Consider the following 25221-nt stretch of genomic DNA (forward strand, 5'->3'; position numbering starts at 1 on the left):
TAAAAAGGAAGCATAGTTGTGGTACCACTCTAATCAAGAGACCAGTTGAAACTCGCAATCAAAATGGAATCTAGCCGATTTGGAATGGCCCGAATCACATTAGTGTTTGCAAACAGGATAACTAGTCTTTGAATTTGTGTCGTTGCATGCAACACAAAGCTTACTATAACCGCCGAGGTTTGAATGCCAACGAACTCATCAAAAGGAAACATAGTTGTGGTACCACTCTAATCAAGAGACAAGTTGAAATTGGTTATCAAAACGAAATCTAGCAGATTTGGAATCGCCCGAGTCCAATCGGAATTGGGGCCTTTGGTCTGAGATGGTCCTGAGTTAGGGAATCACCACAAACTATTGAGAACCAGGTAGTTCACTGTAGAGACTTGAGCTATTTTAGTTTTGGATTCTTTTCTCCTTCATTTTTTTTATTTTTTTTTAAGTGGAGGTCTATGGTGTCACAATTTTTACGTGCTGGAATCGGTGAGTTGATTCAAGAATCAGCGAGCAGAGTTAGATAGATGTGTGCCAAAGTCTGCACCTAAGATTGTGTTTCTTAAACTCTGGTTGAACAACAAGTTTCAAAAGAAATGCGGTATCCAAAGGTATGATAGACAATGAGATCATTTATCTTGTTTATAAGGAGGTCACAATTACTCCTAACTATTAGATATCAAATTGGATGGCTTGGAGTATGTAGAAATTATTTTTTTTTTGACTTTGAGCCTATTCAATGACATGCTCACAACCATCCGAATGTAAATGTAATTTATGTATAGTTCACATTTGTGTTTACATATTCAACAATTCATATATTATAACAACAGTAAATCATCATAGGAAAAAATTGTTAAATCAAAGTCCAAAAAATGTCACTTTGTATATCAGAATTTTATTCATAAAAAATTTGTTATAGCTCAATGCATCAAAACAACATGAGAAAAAGTAAAAATAAAAAATAAAAATAAAACTATCAACTCCAAACGTAGTACCTTTATTGCATGGCTATCAAATATAGTGCTAATGTATTAATCCAAAATCATGTGACCACACCACTTGCACTTTCAATAGAAAATAAAAATATTTTCATTTTTAATTAAAAATATTTTTACTACTTTAGAACTTCTTTATTTTTAAAATAAAATATTATTCATTAAAAAATGATATTTCCAAATATAAAAAAAACCAAATTCTAAAACTGAAACATGTCCAAAAAAGAGACATGCTATTAGACACTCCACATAAGTATAGCATGGTTTCTAAAAGTATCGACATGCATGTCCATGTCCATGTCCACCAAGGTCAAGACTTGGACAGACCTTTGGATGCATGTGTCCATGTTTCATAGCTCCTGGAATTATATCCATCAACCTCATATATGACCGCACAGGCTTTCAAGCATATATATGCTTGGTAATTGCTTGGTTGTATCATTTTCATACTTGGTTGTATCCTTTATTCTTTAAAAATAAAAATTCCCCATTTTATCGCATTTTTTTGGGAAAAAGATCTTCAAACTATATATACATAAAATTTATTATCTGAAAATAAATCTTTTTCACCCTAATCATCTGCCTCCTATAAACCCTGCTCTCTCTTTCTCTCTCTCTCTCCCCTACAAACCCTTAGATACTGCTCTCTTTTTGGATTTTTCAAGGAGTCAAACAGACCCTTATTTTCGTACATTTCTAGTCTTTTCCCCCTCCGCCCCACTGCTTTACCCGGTCCCCAGCATTTGATGCCTGCACAAACACATTAGGAATAAGAACCACCAATCAAGTTTTAAACTAAACAACAATTCAAAACGAAAATCAAAGTTAAAAGAGAAAAAAAGTGAAAATGGTTTCATCCAAATTATGAAATAAGGATAGAAAGGGAAATCAATACCTCTTGATTCCAATTTGTTTTGTAAGTCATCCAGCCAAGAATTAGTGTTTGTAGGACAATCCCACCAAGCATCCCAATCCAAATTCCCTAGAATTTAAGGTAATAAAAATGGAAAAGAAAAAGAATTATTAGAAAAAGAATAGAAACTAATATACAAGAACGGGGCTGGTGTCGTGGTTGCAGTACCCACCTGGGGCTTGTTAAAGGTCACAGCCTCCATTGAGACTTTCAAAAAATAATTGATTCTTTCCAAAATAGGTAGGGCCCAATATTTCCTACTGACTACCCCAAAAAAAAAATTTAATAAATAAAAAATAAAAAATCCAAAAACCAAATATATGAGCTTGCTTTTTTTTGCTATCCAAACTTACGAAACTGATTAAGAGAATAAATTCTTACTGGGACACCAAAGTTGAGCTTGTATCCCAAAATGAGACCTAGAGGAATGCCAAAAATGTAATAGCATCCAATGTTTACATAGGCGACCAAGGCTTGCCATCCCGCTCCAATTGCTACCCCTGATCATTTAAAACACGGAAATAAGAATATACGGTTTTTACGAGTACATGTAGAAATGAAACACCTTTTAAAAATCTATTTTGAGATTGGATTTTTTTACCTAATTTTTAAAGACATGTAATCTCTAATAAATGAATTTTGAAAATTAAAAATAATAATTTTATTAAAAAAACATTTGGACTTTTTTTTTTTTTTTGGTAATAAAACATTTGGACCCTTAGTTTCATATTTTTAGATGGACTGCCTATTTGCATTTATCTTTAAGATGGATGCTTTATACCTCGAGACCGCAAATGTAGAAATACAATCCATAGAAAATTGTTTTCAAGTGACCGAGACTACACCCTTAGGATACTTTAATTAAAAACGGATGCGGTTTCTATAACGCCTAGGCTTTATAAATAAAATAAAATCACATCTCAAATCCTCGTCTAGAAAGCATTTAAGGCAACGGAAATCTTCATGATGGATCTAAACCAATTTCCAACACCGATAATAAAATTTGTAACTCAAAAATAATACAGATCTTGCAGATCTATTAACACATATTTTTAGGCTGAAATGGACGGTCTAATATACACAATTTTAGAGCTTAAATTTTTTTTTTTTTTTTTTTACAACTAGTATGTTCAATTTGAGATGATCAGTAACGGTTTTCCAATACTTCAATTATAATTTTCGGTGAATTATGAGGCGAAAATTTACCTAATTTAATAGAGCTGCAGCCCTATCAAACCATTTTCCCTATAAAAAATTAAGGCTCCTCTATAGCGTTTTATACATAGTGGAACTGTGATGAGTGCCTTCGTAGCTATTCCTTCACAAAGAGAAAGACTACAATATAAATTTTGTTTCCAAATTTACCCCCAGGAAATGGGTTGGGCAGCCCGGCCCTAAAAAAACTAGAGCTTGGGCCATAAGATGTGGCATGAGGGCCGGCTAACATAGCCCAAAGGCTGGGCTGGGCTAGGAACATGTTAGGGTTGGCTTGGTTCAGCCCGGTCTGACCGTTCTCTTTTTTTCTTTTATGGTATTGGACTTGGCCCTAGTAAGCTCTGATAGGGCTAGGACCTAGTTTGGGACAAGGCCTCTATGGGCAATACAAGCCGGGCGGGGCTAGGGCCAAGTCAGCCCAGCCCAGGACAAGCCCTAACTACTGCAAAACGAGGAAAAATAATAAAAGTAAATTATGTATGAAACAGTGAGAAGATAATATGCTCCCAGGGAAGAGAATAATGTCCTAAGATTGAATAGAGTCTGTCAAACTTTAAGATGATCATGCCTAAGTATTTAATAACCCAAGTTCTTTTTTTCTTTTATGAATACTCGTCTGGTAATTCTAAAGTGGAAGCACAAATTCTTTTTATTAAAAAACTATCTTAAATAGGTCTTTTGCCCAAAGGACCAAGTGTAAAATATACTTCTATAAAACATGCTATATGGGCCCGAAAATATACAAGAGGGTTTCCATCACAACTGGTAAATACAACTAGAAATAAAAATGAAAAAGAATGGAAACTCGAATTTGAGCATAGAGAATGGTCATAAGTTCCATTGCCTTCCAACCAATTGATGAAAGATGATGAAAAAGAGAATGGAATATATACCTTGAGATATCAAGTTCTGGTAGGTTCCCCAACTTCTTTATCACATTCAATTCTAAATGGACAGCAATGATGCTTCTTTGACTATCTATTTAACAATGGCATAATGTTCATGTCATAACTTCCAAATTTTAAGCTAAAATCATATTTTTCTAACAAATTTTATTTTAGAAGTGTGTCTATAAGCTCTTGCGGGAGCAAATTTTACACTTACTCCCTCGAGTAAAAATATTACTTGTAAGGAGTTTTCAATATGAAATTTTTGGGATTCGCTTAAGAATACATAGATGACTATTTTCCAAAAACATAAAAAGACTTGGAATTTGAGTTCTCTACTACTTGGATCTCACAGTCTCTGTTCAATCTTATATTTCAGGCGATAAAATGTATAGAGCACATTTTTTTGGGTGAAAAAATGTACAGAGCACTTTGGTACAGCTGATTTTTTTCAATAGCACGTCTACCGTTCAAAGAAATCTTTTTTTAAGGCATATACAGAGTGCGATTTAAAATTTTTAATTTTGGAGGTTAGTCGCTAGTTGGAAAAGATTACATCTATGGGGCACTAAAAATATTCCTAGATTAGGTTTTATCCAAGGAATTAAATGAACAATTGGTTCATATATATTTTGGCTTATTTTCAGTTCTTCCTCCAACAGATATTTAATGGGTCAAATTCTTCTTCAGTGAACACTTTTCCATACCCCTTCTACTTCAAATCTATTAGTTTCTAAAGCAACTCTCTACAAATTAAGCTTAAACTTCAACAAAAGTGGGAACAATGAAGAGAAACTAAACTAAGAAGAAGCTATGAAGAGGCAAGAGAGAGAGACATTTACCTGAGAGCACAGGTTGCACATTGTTTACAACAATGGATACACAAAGGAGAGGGGTGAGCCCATGGATAAGCTTCTCAACCTGATCACTGTTTGTGAATGCTTTTGGCCATATATTCCTTGTTGCAAAGAGAAGAAGAGCCAAAAATACTCCCATCATGAAAGATGTTATCACCACTACCACAACAGAAAACTTCGCGGTCTGTGGATGCCGAGCTCCTAACTCGTTAGACACCCTCACACTGGAGAGAGAGAGAGAGAGAGAGAGAGAGAGAGAGAGAGAGAGAGAGAGAGAGAGAGAGAGGTGTTATAATACTGAACTTAAGAAGTTCATTAGGTTTGAATGTTGATATATTCTACTGACCTGGTAGCAGCATTGAATCCCATGGCCATCATGATTGCCCAAACAAAAATATTCATGCTGTATTAATATGGAATACACCAAACAACCAGTGTTATAGCTTATGTGAAGCTAAAAAAAAATGAGAAGGATAAATGTGTTCTGTTTCTTCAGAAAATGGAAATGCTGTATATAAATCACCAGAAGTTTGCTATTGGCCTCTTTGTTAAGCGACCATATAGTATGATAGAAGTTTATATTTTTCAGAAAATTGACAGACTTTGAGGAGCTTAATGAGACATCTCAAACCTCCATTGTACATCAGATGCTCGAAAAGCACCAAGCATACTCTTTGCAGTTAAAACTGTTTTCGTAACTTTGAGACCTGGGGCCATTGTTGAAAGTTGAAACAGGAAAAGACCCCATTTTCTTGAATCAGCTTAGCCCATTCGATAAACAATTTCCATTAAAATCAATTGGTTCTCTCTTCCTAGTTTGAATGCTTGCTTCAATAGACATTGAGCACAGATTTCTTTCCCGAATCACAGGGTTGGCTCTAAATGGCAGACGAGGGGTTTTCTAAAGGTTTAGTGGCACTTAAACTGTATGTATTTGCTCCATGTTTTAATCAATGTGATCTTGTTAAGCAATCTACCATGTATTTGCTTTGATATTCAAACCTGCCATGAGTTCCAAGCTGTGAGGTTTCTGTACTTTTATGACTTAATGTTGCGTTTTGAGGCACTAACTGCTACACCTACCTAGGGACTCATTTGCATGCCTCCACAAAACATGCTTTGACACTGTTGGGATGGCTTTTCAGATGTTGGAACATTTGTTTCAATGCATTATGCATCCCCTTTGGGTTCCATTTCCAAATCTGAGGGGGTGCCTTAGACTCATAGAACTTGGTCAATTTGGGAATGAGATGAATACCTGTTTTCGTCCTATTTGCAGAAGAGGGTGTCTTGTCGTTCAACGTATGCCAGCTTAACTAAATCATGCATTGGTGTCCAAACAGAGGTTTAGCAGTCCATTCCATTAGATATTAATGAAATTTTGAAAATTTCTTTTATGCTAATCTAATTTGGAAGCACCAGAGCAGCCGAATTGTGGATGAGTCTGAATTGGTACTAATTCCTTTCTGAAACTGGGCTTTGAGTCAGCCAAAAGATACAAGTTACCTTTTCTTTAAGAGAAAGTACACAATAAGACCACCTACTTTTGGTACAAGAAGGTTACGACTTAGCTGTTAGATATGAGATAGGGCTGTTTGCGGACAGGCTTCAAAGTTCAAAAAACAATTTCTCACACTTTGTCACACCCCTGCCATTGGAGATAGCATTGATGGCTAGAGGTAATTGTGACCACCTTATACCAAAACTAAACGGTCTCATAACATACAATTCCTTTGTTTATTAAAAATGGGTTTCGTTGCCGTTGGTGTGTGTGGGTGAGGTTTACCTACAGATCTTTGCTCACCATATAGTTACACCATCAACAGAAACTTCGGGGTTCTTCAAATATCCAGCAAAAAGAACCAACACCATGAAATACCATACCTCCAAACTGCAACAGAAAATTGGTAAATGGCAATACTACAATTCATACGATAAATACAGCTGAAATTAAACCTCACAAAGGGGAATATCTAAAAATCATTTTCCTTTGGTGAAATTCTGAGAAAAAGTCCTTGAGAAAAAAGCATATAAATTCATGTGTTCAACCCAGTGTGAGGCTCACCATCTCATAAAGGTGGGGAGGCTCTGACCAATTGATCCAACAGTTGGCAAGAGACCACACCACCGTAACACAATGGTGAGCCCCAGCTACATTAAGTCACCCACCCACCATTGCGTCAATGGTCAAGGGCTCACCCACCGATCCAATGGTGGGCAGGGGACTCACCACATGACATTACAACTAGTTCATTTCCCAAATCAATCAGGGTGTGGTTTATATAAGGTGTAAACCTTAATTGGAAAAATAAGGTTATCATATTCTACACAGACTATTTTAGTTGGATGATGTAGATCTGACATGTTTTTTAAGACAATGTCAAAATATCAAAAACTGCACATCTTTTAAGATAGTGCCAAATATACACCGTCCAAATAAAACAGGCCTTGTAAACTAATACAATCTTATCAGAAATGTAAAAGAAAAAGGCGAAGAAATTAAAATTCTCTCTCTCTCTCTCTCTCTCTCTCTCTCTCTCTCTCTCTCTCTCTCTCTCTTACCATAACATGACAGCAGATGCGAGAGAGAGCCGAACGAAGCCCCAGACATTCTGAAAGGCCTTCCATGAAAATCCATTCCATGCCCTCCCACACACCCCACTAAAAATATAAGCCAACTGAGCCAACACTATGAACCACCATGAGCCATTGAGCACCAAAGCAGCTCCAACTAAGCCCCAGCATAGTTTCATTATGAACAACCAGCTAAATAATGTGTGCAACAATAGAGCAGCCACTGATATAATACCCATGGCCATCATCTTGCTCTGTGCTTGTAAGAACTTGACCAGGGGAAAATTCAATGCAAATGCAAAGAGTTGGGGGATCATGTATAGAGCAAAGGTTCCAGCTTCATGAGCTATATTGTTGTTTTGTCCAATGAGAACAAGGAATGGAGTGGCAAAGATGTAAATTAGGGAAAGGACAAGGGCGGTTGTGATGAGTATGACCCATGCACTTTGCATGTATATGCCCATCATGTCAAGTCGCCCTGCTCCATAGGCTTGGCCACATAGTGTCTCCAGTGCACTCCCCATGCCTAACTAAGAAAGGTTTAGTGGAGGTCAATTTTGGTTTGTTGGAAAGTAGGGGCTCTTACTAAGGAAAAAGATACCTGAATTTAACAGAGATGAAGTAGTACATTTTGACTTTTTAGATAATTTCATCTGTTACATGTTTTTGGTAGGGTGGCTATTTTCCATTATGCCCATTTTAGTTTGAATTGATTCATGGATGCCAATTTAAAGTCCATTAAAATTGATTTTTTTAATGTTGATATCATGACATGTGCACTTAGCATCACAGATAGGCTCATAAGTTGGATGCCTAAGCTTCAATCAGCAGCAGCAATAGCAATAGCAGTGTGGCTAGTGAGGTCAAATATCGAGTTCATAGCAACCAGGGCAAGATATCAAGAAACAGTTTGGCTTCGAGTTTTAATGGGTGAGAAAAGTATGGTTTTTAAAACCATGGACTTCTGATAATTTTAGTGCTTCCGTGTTATTTATTTTCATCAAGAATACAAATAATCTCTAGAGAAACAGCATATTACAGTACAGTAGATTTCCTCGTAAAGTGAGTGCAGTTGGTAATATCCAGTTTTTTTAAATTGAAGGACAGTAATAACACTCCAGACATTCTCATACACTAAAATTTGTAGAATGTAGTATGTTTGAGGTTTTAGCTTTTGGCATAAATCTTTGGCTCGACTTGGTAAAGATTTTGCAAGATGCTTGAATTTTGCAAGAGATCCCTTTTTCAGAAGAAATATTTATTTTCCGCTGAACAACCCTTTTATAATGGAAAAGCATTACAAGGAGGTCAAAATCAAAATTGGGGGGGAGGGGGGGCGGTTTTTTTGTTATTCATTGACTAGGCATTTTGAGATTTGTGCCACACCTCGAGCCATGGAATTCACATCTAACACATTAACGATCTTATAGTTTGCAGTCCCATGAATAATAAGGCCTTCTAGCATACAATCCATTTTATACCGGGCCTATGTGCATAACATAGATGTCTCACACACACACATGCCTGTGCACGAGCGCACACAGTGAGGTTTATACCAGAAGACCAAAGGACAAGCCAGCGATGACAGAACCCTCCACGGAGACAGCAGCAAGCTCGAGCGTACCAACATGGCCAACAAATGACTGGGTGATGGAACCGAGTGAGTATTGAGCTATCGATGTAAATACGGCAGGAGCAGCCAAACACCATAACTTCTTGGATTCGATATAGAATTCTCTGCTGAAATCACCGAAGCTCCTTATGGGTTCTATGTCCTCCTCAAATTCAAGGAAGCCAATAAAATTCCCTTGGTTCTCATGATCCATAAGGGGCTCGTGCTGATCATCCATATATCTCTCTCTCTCCCTCTCTGAAACTAGATGGGGGAGGCCGCTATGATGTTTGTCTTGTTGCTTTGGAACGTGACGGTGATTTCCAATACATTTTAGTAGTTTGGAAAGGAGGGCGGCCGACTTACTGGACTTTTGGGCGGGGGAGCCAGTGATGATGGTGGCAACGAGCCGGGCCTTGGCCTGATCCTTATCCCTATAGGGGTAGGCTAAAAATAAATGGAGAACAAAAAATAAAAACAAGAAATAAAAAGAGGGCCGAGCCGGGCCCAACCAGGCCGAAAGTGGCCATAACCCAGCCCTTGGGCTGCAGTTTGTGGCCCATGCCCTACTTTTTTTTGAACCAAGCTGCCCAACCCATTGCCAACACACGCACACACACTCATTGTTTATCAGGGGATTGCTTGTGGCTAATGGGATAGGAGGAACGATGACATATGCACACAAACCATTTTTTGCAAAATCGAAGGGGATTGCTTGTGGCTAATGGGATAGGAGGAACGATGACATATGCACACAAACCATTTTTTGCAAAATCGAATCGGAACGGTTAATCGGACATGGGGTTGGAAGCGATTTAACCGGCCTAACCGGTAAAGCAGCCGATTCAACCACTCCAACCAAACAAGTCCCGGGTGATCAAAAATTTGTTGAAAAAAATAAAAAAGAAACAAAAAAATCTACTAAAATATGAAAAACATATGAAAAATTATTAAAACAAAATACATTCAAATGAAGTTATAAATTAATGCAAAAAATGGATTTTAAAGGTGCCTAGGGGCATTTTTTAAAATTTTTGAAAAAAATGAGAAAATATAAAAGTGAGCATTAATGACCAAAACAATTTCTAATTTTTACCATTATGTAATGAATATTAAAAAATATATTACAAACCAAATTCGTTATTTTTGGGACTTCATATATATATTTTTCAAATTATTTTCTTTTAAATACCAGTCGATCACCAAAACCGCCGGAAACCATGCCAATGGCCGTTTCCGATGTAACCGAACGGTTACTGGTTAGATCACCCGGTTTTTCCAACATGGACACAAACACATACTATATCCTTCTCAAAAATACAAGGTAATCTTTCCTTAAAAGAGTAGTGCAAAGTACAACATATTCGTACAGAGCTGTAGAAAGTGGTACAATAAACTATCTATGCAACCATGGTAGCTGTAGAAACGCTAATCATCACATTCTTTGCAATCAAATCAGCAGATTCTTTAATCAAGATGTATCTAAGTTTCTCTATGGTTTGTGTAATAGCAAGATTACAACCCTAGAAAATAACCTGGTCGATATAATGCGTATGATGTCAGTTGCCCAAATGAGGAACACGGAACTTCCCAACTCAGGACCATGATCTATGAAAAAGTATGACATTTACTGGTTAAATTCCCGTAAAAGTAAATGGATGTGGTATATTTTAAGGGAAACAATGGTCGTTTTCAGAAAATTTTGCAGATATTGCACTGAAAAGAGACAGATACTTGAAGCCATTCAAATATGTAGAAGAATAATTAATATATATTTCTTATAGCTTGACGCAAAATGGTACAATATCTATTTCTTTATGGCTTTGATGCAAAGAAAAAATAGTAATAATCTCAGCGATTCAAGAAATGACACCTTCACACCCTGCCTCCTGCCCCAACTCAGAGGCTATGCATCAGAGGTTAAAAAAAAGTAGCCTCTGGCTGAGAGAGAGGGGGAGGGTGGGGCAGGGGAGATAGAGAGAGAGAGAGAGAGATTCTTTGGCAGTTTCTATGTGCCTGGGTAGGGAACCAGAGGACACTAAACTATATTCGTTTCTGCTAAAAATGGTGATGAATGGTAAGTTTCAAGACAACTCTATTTGTTTCTGCTAAAAATGGCGATAAATGGTAAGTTTAAAAAAAAAATCAGCAACTAAAAACTTTGTTTCTGCTAAAAAACGGCGATAATAGGTGAGTCTCAAAAAAAAATCAGCAACTAAAAACGCATGAAGTATCTGATTTCCCACTGCAGTGACTCCTTTAAACAAAGATATACCACTCAAGAAAAAAAGGTGGAAGTAACAATCGACTGGTTGCAGCAAGCAAGAGCGTCCTTATTTAGTAACATATATAGAGAAATACACAATGCATGGCATCGATTCCAAAAATTGACAGAAAATCATGACTGATTATTCAGACTCCACAAAGATACAAAAGTGATGAGTGAAAGCACCCCCCTCTCAGCATTTCACTTAGATTGAAGTAGTGTTCCACAAACATGAGTCAACCTTCTTAACCAAGCATTATACAGCAATTTATGGATGTGCACAGGATATGTTCTTAAGTAAAAAAGCATGCCCACCATTGAATGTATGGCCACACAGTTAAGCCCTTTGTTCAACATAGGAACCTGAAAGTCCCGAGGTCCCAAGAACCGTGATCTGCAAAATAAGACAACTAGCACATCATTTGAGGATAAAAATGATAGCAAGCAGAGTTCGATGATAGTAGCATTTTCCAAAATTCAGCATTTAGGATCAATATCATAAAGAAAAGGTGTTCTCTAAGTTAATAGTATTATGCGCTTAACAAGGAAGTAGATGCTTTTATTAACTGAAACATCAATACCATAAAAAATAGAAATGCTACTGAGATGATTTTGTACTTGGGTTTTCATGAGAGTTAGAGGTCTGAATCTTGCCCATGGCCTCTACCCTATATAAAAGAAAAATATTTAAAAGAAAGAAACCAAAACCAAAACTCAAAATGAATAGGTGGCTAAGGACAGGGTCCAAAATGCTCCAGTAAAATTGGATGATTCAGCACCAACTATAAGATCTAGTAAAACAGGCCTCCGTTTCAGTTTAACTGAACCAAAGAGTCCATTTTTACTTTCAAAATCATGTAAATAAGCATAGAAGTCATAATTTCCTCTAAATTCAAGGATGAAGTATAATACTGAAATGTTGAGCGCTGAACATTCAACTTTGTTGGCCTACTAGCACTAGCAAAATAGACACCCAAAGACAAAACAAATTTTACCTTTCCCCATCCAGAATCAAGGCCACCACATCGCATCTTTAGATGTATCATCTTTGTCCCCAGCTCTGTCTCAACCTTCTTTCTCAGATATGTCTCATCGGGCCCAAAAGAGTCCAAGTATGCCATGTACCGCTTATATGCTGCATGCATAGCATCTTGATGCTCATCTGACAAGGGACCCACAGCCTACAAAAGTAAAACAAAGCCATGGAGTTCAAATAAACCTTGTTTACAAAAGATCAAAACTTAGCTGGTTCGGGATATATCAAATACGAACTCTCTGGCCACCCAGTTTGGACAGGTTCCAATCATTTTCTTTGACCATCAACATGCATTGGTTCAAAATAATCAATATAAACAAACATTTTAAATAAGGGAATTTTATCAAACCACACCTAAAATATCAACTACATGACATTTCAGCCATCTATCAAAACACAACTAAAATATCAACTGTTCTAGCTCATGATTATGTGTCCTTTGGTGGGCTTTTTGAAATTGAATCATAACAAATGGGTCAAAATGTTAAATAGTTCATCTTTTTGATCAATTTCCTTGTAAATAATCTTGTTTAGAATACCATGTCAATGAAAGTTTTTGAAAACAACCTACCCAGTCGAATTTCAATGGAATCAATTAAGTTTAACCAAAACAAGCTGCTTCATCTCAGCCCAAACACACCAAACACCATAAATTAATCATGTTTTTTAGTAGTTCAAAATTTCAAGTGAAGGTCAACCAACCTGTCCAGCTCAATTGAAGGAATTGGGCTCATTTGTCCCCTCTTTTAAGCTCAGAAAATGTAGGCAGATGGGGTTGGCATATTGATCAGTCTGAACTGGGCCAATGCAAGTATATTGGATCCCGCTTAAAAATAAAAGAAAGTTGTTTTCTTGATTTCTTCATTTTTATTTTAATAATATGACATTATAATAAAAATATAAATGACTGATTCACCACAAGTTCTTGCAACACAGGAACCGAATTCATTTCTCTAAATGCCAAAAATGATCAGGAACGGAATGTACCTCGCCAGTAATTCCAGTTTCATCATCGAGTTCCATTCTGAGAGATACAAGGACTCCACCAAACTGCTCAACAGCATCCGCTGCCCTAAAAACATTTGCCAAAGCTTCCTGACCAGCCTTGTCATCAGTGGATTTTGATAGTGCTTTCTTGGCATCATAAACTACAGTATCGGGGAGCTCATCCCAACTTGCGGCAATTAAATCCTTAAATGGGAGTAAGATATCAGGGTCAGTTATTACAGGTAACTGACTCACGTCTGCACTGAATGCGCGTCTGTTGCCAATTCTCATTAAAATAGGGAACTTGCTCATACCTGCAACAAAGTGCAATAAACAGATGGGAAGTAAAAATTACAAAAGCTAAATGAGTGGTACAGAATATAAATTGAGGGCAAATATCTAAAATGCATTCAGGTATTAATGGGCAAATGAACAAAAAATATGCATACAAAGTGCAGGATGAACCAAAATATCCTGTTGCAAATATAAGGAAGTAGGGAACCTCATTCACATATGCACTTAAGCCAAACCTGTGTTAGCCATAATATCGGTGACAAGAAATCAAGGTTGACCCATATCTAGATCCCAAGACCAAGATGACAATTAAATCTAGTCACTATGGGCACGTTTGGTATGGGTGAAAATACTTCCATGAAAGCTTTTTAACATGAATGAACTCCCCCATGTGATTAGGTGAGAGCGTTTTTTCACACCAATTGGCTGCCAATTGGTGTGAAAAATGCACTAGGACCAATTAGTGTGAAAAAACTTCCGCACCTAATCTATATTCTTTCATGTGAAAATACTTTCATGAAAATATTTTCACACGCACCAAACATGCCCTAAGAGAAAACTATAATGACTCAATTTGCTTAATCTTTTAGAAATTGTACTTTAGATTAAAAGTAGAATATGTAGTGCTCCCTATCAATGAAAGATTATACACAAAAATATTTAAGACTCGTAGGCCCATTAACACTAGTGATTATAGGCTTTTAAATTTTGTTGAGGTGATTCAGGCCTATAAGTTTGAATTCAGGGATGTTCTACATGGCATTTCCCCTTGGATTCCTTCTCTTTGTGATCAGGGATTCATGAATGTCAGAGTTGGCAACTGATAGGTTCCCAAGGACTGCTTAAGTGACCACCATCTTCAAGTTTTCAATAAATCTTGGTATTATTGTTACATGCTAGGTGTGGAAGTCTTCCAATTCATTACTCCAAGACGCCATCAAGGAAGCCAATAAAGTAATGAAGAATGAGAATAGCTGCCTCTTGGGGGCTTAAGATGTCATGATGTGACATCTCTTGGTCGGGCGAATAGCCCAATAAAGCTTCTTCTCCCTTTTGCTTTAGTACATGGAAGCCTGTCGAAGTCTTTCTTAAGGAGCCTTTGAAATGCAACATGACGAATCTTTCAAAATTATGTCACAGCATGTATAAAATAGGGCATGAGAGCATCATGCAGTCTACGTTTCCCTGTCAGCACATCGCCCTTCATGGGAAACCTAATTGTTAATAGATTAGCTATATGAGAGGAACTGCACCCTGTAGGCATTCTGAGCTGAGGAGTTATGACAGTATCTAGGTACGGCTAGTTCAGAAGAAAAGGAATATCTGGTTCAAATTCTAAGTATGGTAACAACATCAAGTAGATTTCCTAACATTAAGAAATCGAACCCAATACAAGCATGCCTAAGATGTCAACAGAAGTGCAGCACAAATATGCAAGGGAGAGAGCAAATCTAGAACTATAACCAGAAAGGAAGATAAAATGGGGAAGGGAAGGAACATGTACAATTCCAAAGATAAGGAATCTAAGAACAAAATTTCTTAATATATAAAAGAATATACATACACACATACATACTTACATACATATACATATGACTGAGCAGTACAAAGAGATTGGTCTCTCGGATGAGACTAAGCAGCTACCAATCCGACGTGCCCCTGACCGACCTATCTGGATTAAGACCGAAAACTCTCACTAAACAACAAACTAAAGTAGAGACAGGGAATTTGTTCCAATAGTAATGGGGCCTCCACAGGTTGACCTCCGATCCAATCTAGTAGTAAGTGTTCTGCCAAAAGCAATCAAAATATTCCCTGGTGAATCAGGTGAAGACTTGAATTACACACATATATGTATGTATGTAAGTATGTACGTATGGGATGAAGGGTAGGTTCCTTAGATTGTAGCAAATTGACCCTGCCCTTTTGTTGTGGTAAGTCACAAAAACGTTTGTAGTAAAAAATGGTTATCAGAGGAAGTTTGTGCCATGGAAATGACAACAATCACCCTTAGCTGAGATGAATTTTCTTATTAAAGCGACTCATATAAACATCCCAATCTGATATTCCGTAATTCCAAATATTAGCATGTATGCCCTTGAATTTAGAAAACATGATTTCTATGGAAAAGCAATTGTGAGGTCATGGATTTGATATGGTAAAACGGTAAGAGGTTTGTAAAAATAAGGGCAGGGTGGGTTGAGCAATAGAAATATCAAATTCACTAATAGGGCTCTCTTGGGTGAGTGACATTAAAATAATGAGGAAAAATGGAAGTTGTTGGAGAAAAATATGGTCAGAATGAATAAGGCCTGAGGGAAGTAGGTTCATCCATGGTTTTGGGGTCTGTTATGGAATTGGTGAGGCACATGGGAAATTAGTTACTAAACTTTTGTGTTGAGAATCATTGAGGGCATCTGATGGAGATATTAGGTTGATTCGAATTACTGATGGTGTCGTGGTGAACTGTAAGTATGGTCTCTGATTCGAAAGCCAAGGTCTTCAATTGTTTAGAGAGATTGAAGGTTCAAGTAGTGTGGTGACCTAGCTGAAGAGGGATATGAGAGAGACTGAAACAGAAGAAGTTGTCTTCTTTTGGGGGTTATAAAAGTGGCTTTCATACTAATGTTAGCATCAACAAGAGAACCTTGTAGTTTGAAAAGAAAGGGTCTTGTGGAAAAAGCAAACAACAAAAACAACAAAGAAGACAACAACAACAACAACAATAAATGGAATCAACAACAACAACCACACCAACAATAATAATATATAGAATCTTACAATGGGTGTGTTCAGCCTGATCATTTTACAACATATTCTTCAAATCAGTTTCTTTCTCATCTTTTTTCTTTTTCTTTATATTAATCATTTTTCAGTCCTAATTAGTTGGCAAACCTAGATGAAATATGGCATACCAAACATTTCCAAATATCCGCATTATATGTCATCCATTTATGCATTTATGTATTTTTCCTCTCTCTTTTTTTTCCTTCTTTTGTTAGTTTTCGATCATATTACAAGTGAAAACCAATTACTGATCAAAGGAAAAGAATACCAAACAACTAACAACTTATTGAGACAGAATGACCCAAACAAAGATAGACGAAATAATTATAACATAGTTCTCCATAGGTTCAGGACTTTATTCGCATGAATCAATGAACAATTTATACATTATGATTTCAGGCAAGAAATTCAGAAGTAAAGCCAGTATATGAACAAAAGAATACCAACAATTATGCCATGGCACTAAAAAGAAGTCCTAACTGTACAACCATCGCAGAGAGAGATCGCTCTCTCCTATAAACGCTCACTTCCACAGATTACTCTTAACAAACTTTAGGATTTCATATATGTACATGTAACTCCAGAAATTCAAAGACGAATATAATTACAATCCAATCATCACAAACCACACATCACGCTAAATCAGATACACAGTTGCACAAATGGGGAATCATCAATTAAACCAAATGATAGATTGAAGAGAGAGAAGGATCTGAAGAGTGGAAAATCTAACACAAAGGATCAGAGGAGAGAGCAGAAGAGTGAAACTCTTACCAGATGCTTTGAAAATTGGATCAACAGGTAGGTAACTTCGAGAGGAATCTAATGGCGTGAAGGAAGTAGAGAAAAAGTGCCTGGTTCGAGAGCATAAAACCCTAGATATGTTTCTCGCTGCGATCCTTCCAGCCATTTTCTAGTCCACTACGGGATCGAGCACAGCTAGCCTCGGCAGCTCCTACAAATTACTTTGTACTTTATTGTTAATCCTTGGTGCAATCTTTTTCTCTCAAACACCTCGTCAATACACTCATGTTATACTCATAAGACTTCCCCTATGAATCAATCACTTAGGGCTGCAGGGCCCCGGGCCACTCTAAAACAACTACCGGCCCAAATTGGATTGGGCCCGCTTGTTTTTGGCATGGCCTAGCCCAAACAGAGCCAGGGATGGACCTGAGCCGGGCCTGTTTTGCTTTTCTTTTTTCTATTGTTTTTTTTTTCATTTGTTTTTGGCCTGGCCAGCCCTCCCAGAGCCAAGGCCACGACTAGTCCTGTCCCATGCAAACAATGACCGGGCCCGAGCCATGGCCAGGGCAAGCCCAGCCCACGGCCAACCCATTGCCACCTTATCAATAAAATTTAGTTCATGTTGACATGAAAAAAATCCACAAGTCCTTCCCCATGTCAGTCCGTACAGTATTTTTTCCCACCAATTTGTTTATTTTATGGTAAAAGTAAATGGATGCTGCTTGTAAAGGCTCTAAACAATCATTCAATTAGTATTGAGAAATGTGGTTTGGATATTGGAAATCTTTGTGATAGCATTAAAATATATTTTCATCTCTAATATAAAATTGAAAGCTTGAAAAATAGTGTAAATCGAGAATATCTACGAAAACTTGAAAATCTTGAAAATTGACGGTCCCAAAATGTATTAATAGATGCATTATTTCCAAAATTTGAAATCCATTTTTTTTTCATGTCCATGCATCTCGAGGTCGAGATGATCAATTTGAGAATATTTGGGCATCAAAACAACCTCTTCTAATGAAATTTTTTAGGTGTGCACTAATTTAATTGTTTAGAGACTCACACTTATATAACCTTTTCCAAAGTAAATTGGTATGAAAAAACTCAATACTTCAAGGTCGTTTGGATATCTGGAAATATATTGTCTATGAAATATAATATTAGCGTAATACATTACTGCATAATATATTACCTGTAAATGGATTGTTACTGTTTAGGTAGTATTTAGATGCAACTTAGAAAATATATTGCTACTGTTTGGCTATGTCTGAAAGAAATACGGGAAATGCATTATCAAATATTTTACCAGCACTTGCCTGCAAATGGATTGTTACCGATTTTAACATTCCGATGAAAAGACCAATGAATAAGTCCATTACAACAACTAATCAAAGATCTTATATGAATAAATGGGAAATGAAAAATAAAAAAAAGCTTAAAGGCCTTACTAGATAAGCAAATGCTACATGAAAAATCAAAGCATCATAAAGAGGATGAAAAATCAGAGCACCACAGAGAAACAAGGGCATATAAGAGAGAGAAAACAAACTGATAAGAAACCAAAAACCCAAAAATCTATTATTTAGAGATAATTTATCCCCAAATTCAATAGCAGAAAGAACATAATCAAATTAGCTTTAATGGGGATCACTACGTCACATAGGCAACTTCTAAAGAGAGTAAATTAATTCAGTCTAATGAGAGAAAACCAAAAAAGAGAGGGAGAAAACCAACTAATGAGAGAGAAGAACCCCTCAACCATGTTAAGGCAGAGAGATAGAGGAGAGAGAAAGTTAACCAGAGGTTTTATGCTCTTGAGGGCAGTGGCTCCCAATATCACCAAAGTGGACAAAGTCTCTCTTATGGGGGATGCCATAGCCTACATAAATGAGATTCAAAATAAGCTCAAAGACATCAAAACCGAGAACGAAAAGCAGGCAAGTTCCAATCCTATAGAAATGGTTTTGGAAACAAAGGATCAGAAGAAAGGAGTATCTCAGATTGATATTGAGGTCCAATCTTCAATGAGGAGATCTGAAAAATCTTCTACAACAACCAATCAATCCAAATCCCTTTAGATTGATGAGAAAAATTAAAAACAACACAGAACATACGTAAAATTGCTTCAAGGGCTTGAAGAGTAAGGACATAGTAATATAAGAGTTGATAGCTTCAGATGAGGGCTACAACCTAAATTGGAGATAAAGGGATATAGAAATGGATGTAAGCAAGAGAGTGTAGAAATGGATGTGTGCAGGGAGCTTAGAGAGACAATAGAAATGGATTGTGGGGGAGAGAGATAGAATGGCCGGAGAATGGATGTGCACGGATTTTTTTTTTTTTTACTTAGTTAGATTACCCATTAAGCGCGTAATGGATTTCACAACCATCCTACGTGTAATGGATTTCACAGCCATCCTACGCGTAATGGATTTCACAATCGTCATGCGCGTAATAGATTTCACATATTTTGGAGAAATCTTGTGTAATTTATTTTCATTTCTTAGTGGTGAAGTGTACCGAAACATGGTAAATCTCATATTTCCTTGTAATATATTTCCATGTAATAGATTTTCAGATACCCAAACGGCCCCTCTAGACACAAGGAGCTACTTTTATGAAAATCATTTCATATAAATTTTTTTATACAAACCAAACTTAGGATGAATGATGGTACATGTGATGGGTTTGCATTAAGAAAACCAAATTACAAAAATATATCCTTGTGATGATATATGCAATTGGATGGAAATGTTGAGCGATCAAAAAGCAATGTACCCATAGAATGAGCATAGCTGAGAAGATGATGTTGAGATGGATGAGTGGCAAGTTAAGAAATGATGGAATTCAAAATGAATACATTATGGAGAATTTAGGTGCGGCACTAATAGGTGATAATGAGATAAAGTAAACTTACGTGGGCTAGTCTTGTATGGCGCAAACCCAATACGGCACATGTTAGGATGTTTCTATGAAAGGTTCAAAAATGACAAGGAATAGGCCCTCAAGGGCATGGTTGGAAGACTTATAACATTAATGAGGGTATGACCCTTAATAAATCAAAACAGTAGACTAAAATTCGTGTAGCCTACCCCAATTAGTTGGGAAAAAACTTTGATGATGATGATGATGATTTGAAATTTTCAAGCCTGTATAGTACGATCTCATGGAAGTAAAGGACCTATTTACGGTATGAGACATATAATTTTTAAAGATTTTCTGAATTACTTAGAAGAATTTTATTAATTTAAAGATTTGGCACCTATTGTGGGAGCACTAATGAGCCTAGTTAAATAATAATAATAATAATAAACTACTTACCTAAATATCAATGTCAGACTATCCCAAAATCGGATGGCGTGTGACTAATCCTAGAGCATGACTTCTTTTGTCATAGCTAAGATGCTCCGTTTGATGGTTAGGTTGAGAATTCAGGTCCCCAAATGTTCCTAGCTAGGGATTTGCTAGAGGAAACGGATATACACTATTCTCCAATGAAATCAGATATTGTTTTTTATAAACTTCTTAATTTTCTTTACAGAAAAGGACATTTTGGGTTGACTCTAATTTGAGGAGGTTTCATCATCATCGTCATCAAAATTGTTTCCAGCTCATTGAGGCCAACAACACGAATTATGATCTGCCATTCTGCTTAATTTAAACCCAAAAATTATGAGGTCTTAAAATTATTTATGTTTTACCTAGTATAGTAGAATAGATGTATATTCTGCTCTCGTATATTCCTTTTTAGTGAGAAGGGCTTACATTGTGCTCACATGTTGGATCTAAAAATCCTTTTTGTCTCGAAATGGACTTTAAAGGATTTTTTGGATATGAAATTATGACGTCCTTATTAGAATCACTATGAGTATATAAATATTTGATTTTTTCTTCCATAAATTTGAGGGCCTTTGGGGCAATCATAGGTGTGAGTTCTTTTGAGCTAATCGTGATGCCCATCCATTTCTTTCTCTTTTTACGGTAGGTCGCACGTCGATAATTTGAGGTCCTCAAAATACTCTCAGCGAGGATTTTTGCTAAGGGCGATATACATTTCGCTTTCCAGTTCCTGGAGCACCAAAAATAGGCAAAAGGAACTCGGGATTTATTTTATGGGGGAAATTAGTGTCAACAAATTTTTATCAGTTTGTTATCCACCCCAAGGTTCAGAAAATGGATAGAATCGCCCACGCTTGGTCATTTCCATCATTTATTGATAAAAAATATATCTAAATTTATGGGAAATTTGAAAAAATGTAAAAGGAAAAAAGAAAATTGTAAGGATATATATATATATATATATATATATATATAGAGGAAAACATTATGCAACGCCTATAGGCGAAAATGAACAGTGATTTCGTCTACCCCCATCACCATCTAAAGTTCATCGCGCGGTCATGATTATCCGGTAGTGTTTCATTTTTCTTTTTTTTTTTACAAATCAGAATGACCTGAAATTTAGAACCTGCATTTATCAAAAATAGATGAACCTTCTAAAAATATAAAAACAATATTTTACATAAAAAAATTGACCAAAATACCTCCAAAATGTTTTTGAGGTATTTTGGTCAAATTATTTTTTACAGATAATTTTTATTATATTTTTATTTGATGCGCCTTAGTAAGATGTGTATACCTTTTGAATTTCAGGTCATTCTGATTTGTAGAAAAAAAAATGAAAAATAAAACACTATCAGACAGTCGTGACCGCGCGATAAAATTTGGACGGTGATGAGGGTAGGCTAAATCACTATTTATTTTCGCCTATAGGCGCTGGGAAGACTTTTCCATATATATATATATATATATATATATTAAATAAGGGTGTGATTTATATAAGGTTGAGGCCGTCAACAATCAAAGTAAGATTCATCTGCAAATAGTATCAAAAAATATTTTTTCAATACTATAAATCTTTATGATGGCCTAAAAGTTTTCATCTTTAATTATAAATTTTAAAGCTTAAAAATAGCGTAGATCGAGTAGATCTGCGGTTGCTTGAAAATCTTCAAAATTGACAGTCTACAAAATGCATTATATGGTGTACTATTTTTAAGACTTGGAATTTTTTTCCTCATGTTCATACATCTTGAGGTCGAGATGATCTATTTGAAGATTTTTGGGCATCGAAAAAACCTCTTTTAGTGAAATTTGAGACATGCCTTACTTTGATTGTTTAGGGTCTCACCCTTATTTTTTTTTTTCATTAAATAATGCATACAATAATTTTTTTAAAAAAATTCTGGACTTAGATCCGGGTCCTCAAGTCCAAGTCACTTAGACCCAACCTGGGTCCAAGTGAAACCTAGTGGGGTTAGGTCAGAGTCAAGGTCAAAGTCGACTTGATCAATTGCTTCCCTATGTAGGATTGGGCTAAGTCTGGGCATGCAGAACTGGCCATGCTTAGCTGGGCCATGAAGTTTCCAGGTCTGAAACTGGTCCGGACCGTGTTCACTATAAGGCCTCCAAAGGGCAAGTGGAAGATATTGGATTTATATGGCATTTAAAGGCCTTATGAGACTATGTATAAGCATTATATATAGTGAAACATAAACTCAGTGGGAGTGTGGTCCTCTTGTAGATCATACTAGGCAAATGCAATTTATCGATACTCGAAATTGGGTTGACGTGCTAGGTCAGCCGAGTTGGAAAACTAAAGGTACCTGGGTATAGAGATAAAACCATTGAGGGTTTAATGAGTTAACCCTTAATGAGGTCAGAGTATACCCGGATGAGAGCCGATGGACCTTGTAACCCTTATGTTATGAATATTCTATAGAGACCTGACTAAAACCTTATTGTTGTATCATCACATGGCATCAACTATCTAAGATAGTAACTCATCATTGAGGGTAAAATGTGTATATGTGAGAGAAATTACCCATATGCACCCTATAGTCATGGTTGCATCATGGTCTAGCAGATCATGGTTTGTCTTTAGGGGAGAATCTAAAATCCACAGAATGGGATTATTTCCCCTAGCAATTGATTCACTTTGGTGGTCCAATCATAAGCCTCTGCAGTGGATTATGGGTCATGAGAACTGCTGGGTCAGTTTGAGAAAGCTGATGTGGAACGTGGTCCACAGTTAAAGGTGGAGTGCTTTGGTACGTTGATTTATTCATAAACCATATGGATCATTTTCCTATCAAAGTATTTAATTTAATTTATTTTAATAACATATGATTTTTAGAATTATTATTTGAATTTTTCTAAATCTCTGGATATTTTATTTATCAAATTTGGATTTATAAAATGGAGACATTGATTTAAATATTCAAATAATGTTTTTATGATTTTTTTAAAATATAAAAATATGATAATTACATGGGAGACCCATTAGGACCTTTGGGCCCGCCATAGCAAATTAGGTGGGGCCCATTATGTGCCACAAAGGGAGGCACGCCTCACCTAGGTAACTTGCCCTTTCTAAATAACACAAGCTCTTGTTGTGTAGGATAAGAAAGATGTATTTGGTAAGCTTGAGCCTTGTAGAGATTTTGAATCATATTTTTAGTATATGTGACAAAGCTTGAGCATAAAATAAGAAAGAATAATATTATCATATATTAATTTTTTATTTGAATTAATTGATGAGAAAATGGTTTAGGAAGTGAGGGATAATGGTTCTACAACCTTCCATATGTTGTTGATGGCCAATCTATAGAATTGACGACTCATATCCCTGACCCCACAAGTTACTCAATATCAATGGTGCATATTTAATCTCATATAAGAAGCAAGTCAAGGAAAACCCTAAAAAACCCTAATATTGTCCAAAGCCTATAAAAAGATATTGTCTCTACCCAAAATATCTACATCTTATCTTTCTATCTCTCTCTTAACCTACCAAATGGGGCGCCTCGCTCTCTCATCTTTGAGATCTCTCTCTCCCATGTTATGAAATAACCTAAGGAGTTTAGGCTATTGAGAGTTGTTATCTCTCTCATGATGTCTCTCATGATATCTCATTTCTCTTTGGGATATTAGAATATAGGGTTGTGGTAGAAAATAGAAGCATCTTTTTCAAACTAGGTTGCTAAGAAGATTCATCTAAGGTTTGAGTTTTGTGATCAAAGGGTTCATGTTCCATTGATGTGGCTTATCCCAACTCTAATTGAGATTGGTTTGCTTGTCCAAACTTGGTTTTTCGATTAAGATTGAAAGTTGACCACTATTATGTTCCATTAGTGTGACTTGTCTAAACTTGCTTTCTCGATTGAGATTGGTGTAATTTGTCATTTCCCAATTGAGATTGAAACTTGACTACCATTAGATCACGCGTCATTGAAAGGTTGACCATCATTAGATCACGCGCCATCGGAAGGTGGTGACTCGGTGTGGGGTATAAGAAGCTCAGTTGAAGTAATCTCCGGTACCCTCTTTTGTTTCTTCCATATTTATTTATTATATCTTTTATTTCCAAGCATAGGTTGTGTCTTTTTTTTTTTTAATGAAAAGTGTTGTTTTGAATAGTTTCAATTTATTGAGATTCTATTGTATTCTTTTATTTTAATTTTATTTGAAGTTGTTATATTGTAAAATAACTTCGTATGAGTGATCTAGACCGTGAAGAAAATAAAAGAATTGAAAAAAAATAAAAGAAAATTTACGATATACTCCGGCTAGATCACACGTGTCCTTTTTCATTGGTACCAGAGCTTAGTAACCTCAATAAAATAAATCTCAACCTCAATAAAATAAGATATCAGAACTTAATAACCTCAATAAAATAAATATCAACCTAAGTGTGTAAGTGGACTGTACCATTTCTCTACCTAGGTGAGGCGTACCACCCTTTACAACTTAATTTATGAGAGAGAGAATATTTAGGAGAGAAGAAGAGAAAGTAGGAAGAGAGAAGAGAGAGAAGCGTCCATGGGAGAAGATGCCCCCATTTATAGTGTTTCTCAGAGGGGATAGGGTTCCATAGAGATAACCATCAACAAAATTTGATTCTAGTGTTTTATCTTGGAGACATGAGGGATGAGAGATATGAGTCATCAATTCATCAGATTAGCCATTATGATCAAAAGGAATAGGTTAGATCC

The 25221-nt window shown here is 36.3% G+C and overlaps 2 protein-coding genes across 3 annotated transcripts; both read right to left on the reverse strand.

Moving 5' to 3' along the window:
- Window positions 1-1430: 1430 nt before the first annotated feature.
- LOC18442006 (protein DETOXIFICATION 29) lies at window positions 1431-9638 on the reverse strand. Of its 2 annotated transcripts, XM_020671996.2 has the most exons (9): window positions 8992-9501; window positions 7424-7965; window positions 6666-6752; window positions 5208-5264; window positions 4847-5085; window positions 4011-4095; window positions 2284-2402; window positions 1885-1971; window positions 1431-1739 (listed from the first exon to the last, which is right to left on the reverse strand). In XM_020671996.2, exons 1-9 carry the CDS (start codon window positions 9283-9285, stop codon window positions 1576-1578), a joined length of 1674 nt encoding a protein of 557 aa, XP_020527655.1. In that variant the 5' UTR covers window positions 9286-9501; the 3' UTR covers window positions 1431-1575. The 2 variants fall into 2 exon arrangements, with proteins under 2 accessions (XP_020527655.1, XP_006852292.2); XM_006852230.4 differs by lacking the exon at window positions 4011-4095 and having other exon boundaries at window positions 8992-9638.
- A 1721-nt stretch (window positions 9639-11359) lies between these two features.
- LOC18442005 (succinate dehydrogenase subunit 5, mitochondrial) lies at window positions 11360-17411 on the reverse strand. Its single transcript, XM_006852229.4, has 4 exons — window positions 17192-17411; window positions 13337-13650; window positions 12309-12494; window positions 11360-11707 (listed from the first exon to the last, which is right to left on the reverse strand). The coding sequence occupies exons 1-4, from the start codon at window positions 17325-17327 to the stop codon at window positions 11651-11653; spliced, it is 693 nt and encodes a 230-aa protein (XP_006852291.2). The 5' UTR covers window positions 17328-17411; the 3' UTR covers window positions 11360-11650.
- Between the last annotated feature and the right edge of the window lie 7810 nt (window positions 17412-25221).

The sequence above is a fragment of the Amborella trichopoda genome, chromosome 6, assembly GCF_054954075.1.
Source record: "Amborella trichopoda isolate Santa Cruz 75 chromosome 6, AtrichopodaSantaCruz75HAP2 v2.0, whole genome shotgun sequence".
Classification (NCBI taxonomy): Eukaryota; Viridiplantae; Streptophyta; class Magnoliopsida; order Amborellales; family Amborellaceae; genus Amborella; species Amborella trichopoda.

Excerpts from the sequence above, each read along its gene's own strand:
- LOC18442006 (XM_020671996.2), bottom strand. The coding sequence starts at position 9,285 with ATGGATGATCAGCACGAGCCCCTTATGGATCATGAGAACCAAGGGAAT. Across the intron at positions 5,265-6,665 it reads GTTGATGGTGTAACTATATG|CATGAATATTTTTGTTTGGG; the intron begins GTGAGCAAAGAT and ends ATATTAATACAG. Across the intron at positions 1,972-2,283 it reads AGCTCAACTTTGGTGTCCCA|GGAATTTGGATTGGGATGCT; the intron begins GTAAGAATTTAT and ends CTTAAATTCTAG.
- LOC18442005 (XM_006852229.4), bottom strand. The coding sequence starts at position 17,327 with ATGGCTGGAAGGATCGCAGCGAGAAACATATCTAGGGTTTTATGCTCT. Across the intron at positions 12,495-13,336 it reads AAACTGGAATTACTGGCGAG|GCTGTGGGTCCCTTGTCAGA; the intron begins GTACATTCCGTT and ends TTACTTTTGTAG. Across the intron at positions 11,708-12,308 it reads TTGATTCTGGATGGGGAAAG|ATCACGGTTCTTGGGACCTC; the intron begins GTAAAATTTGTT and ends CTTATTTTGCAG.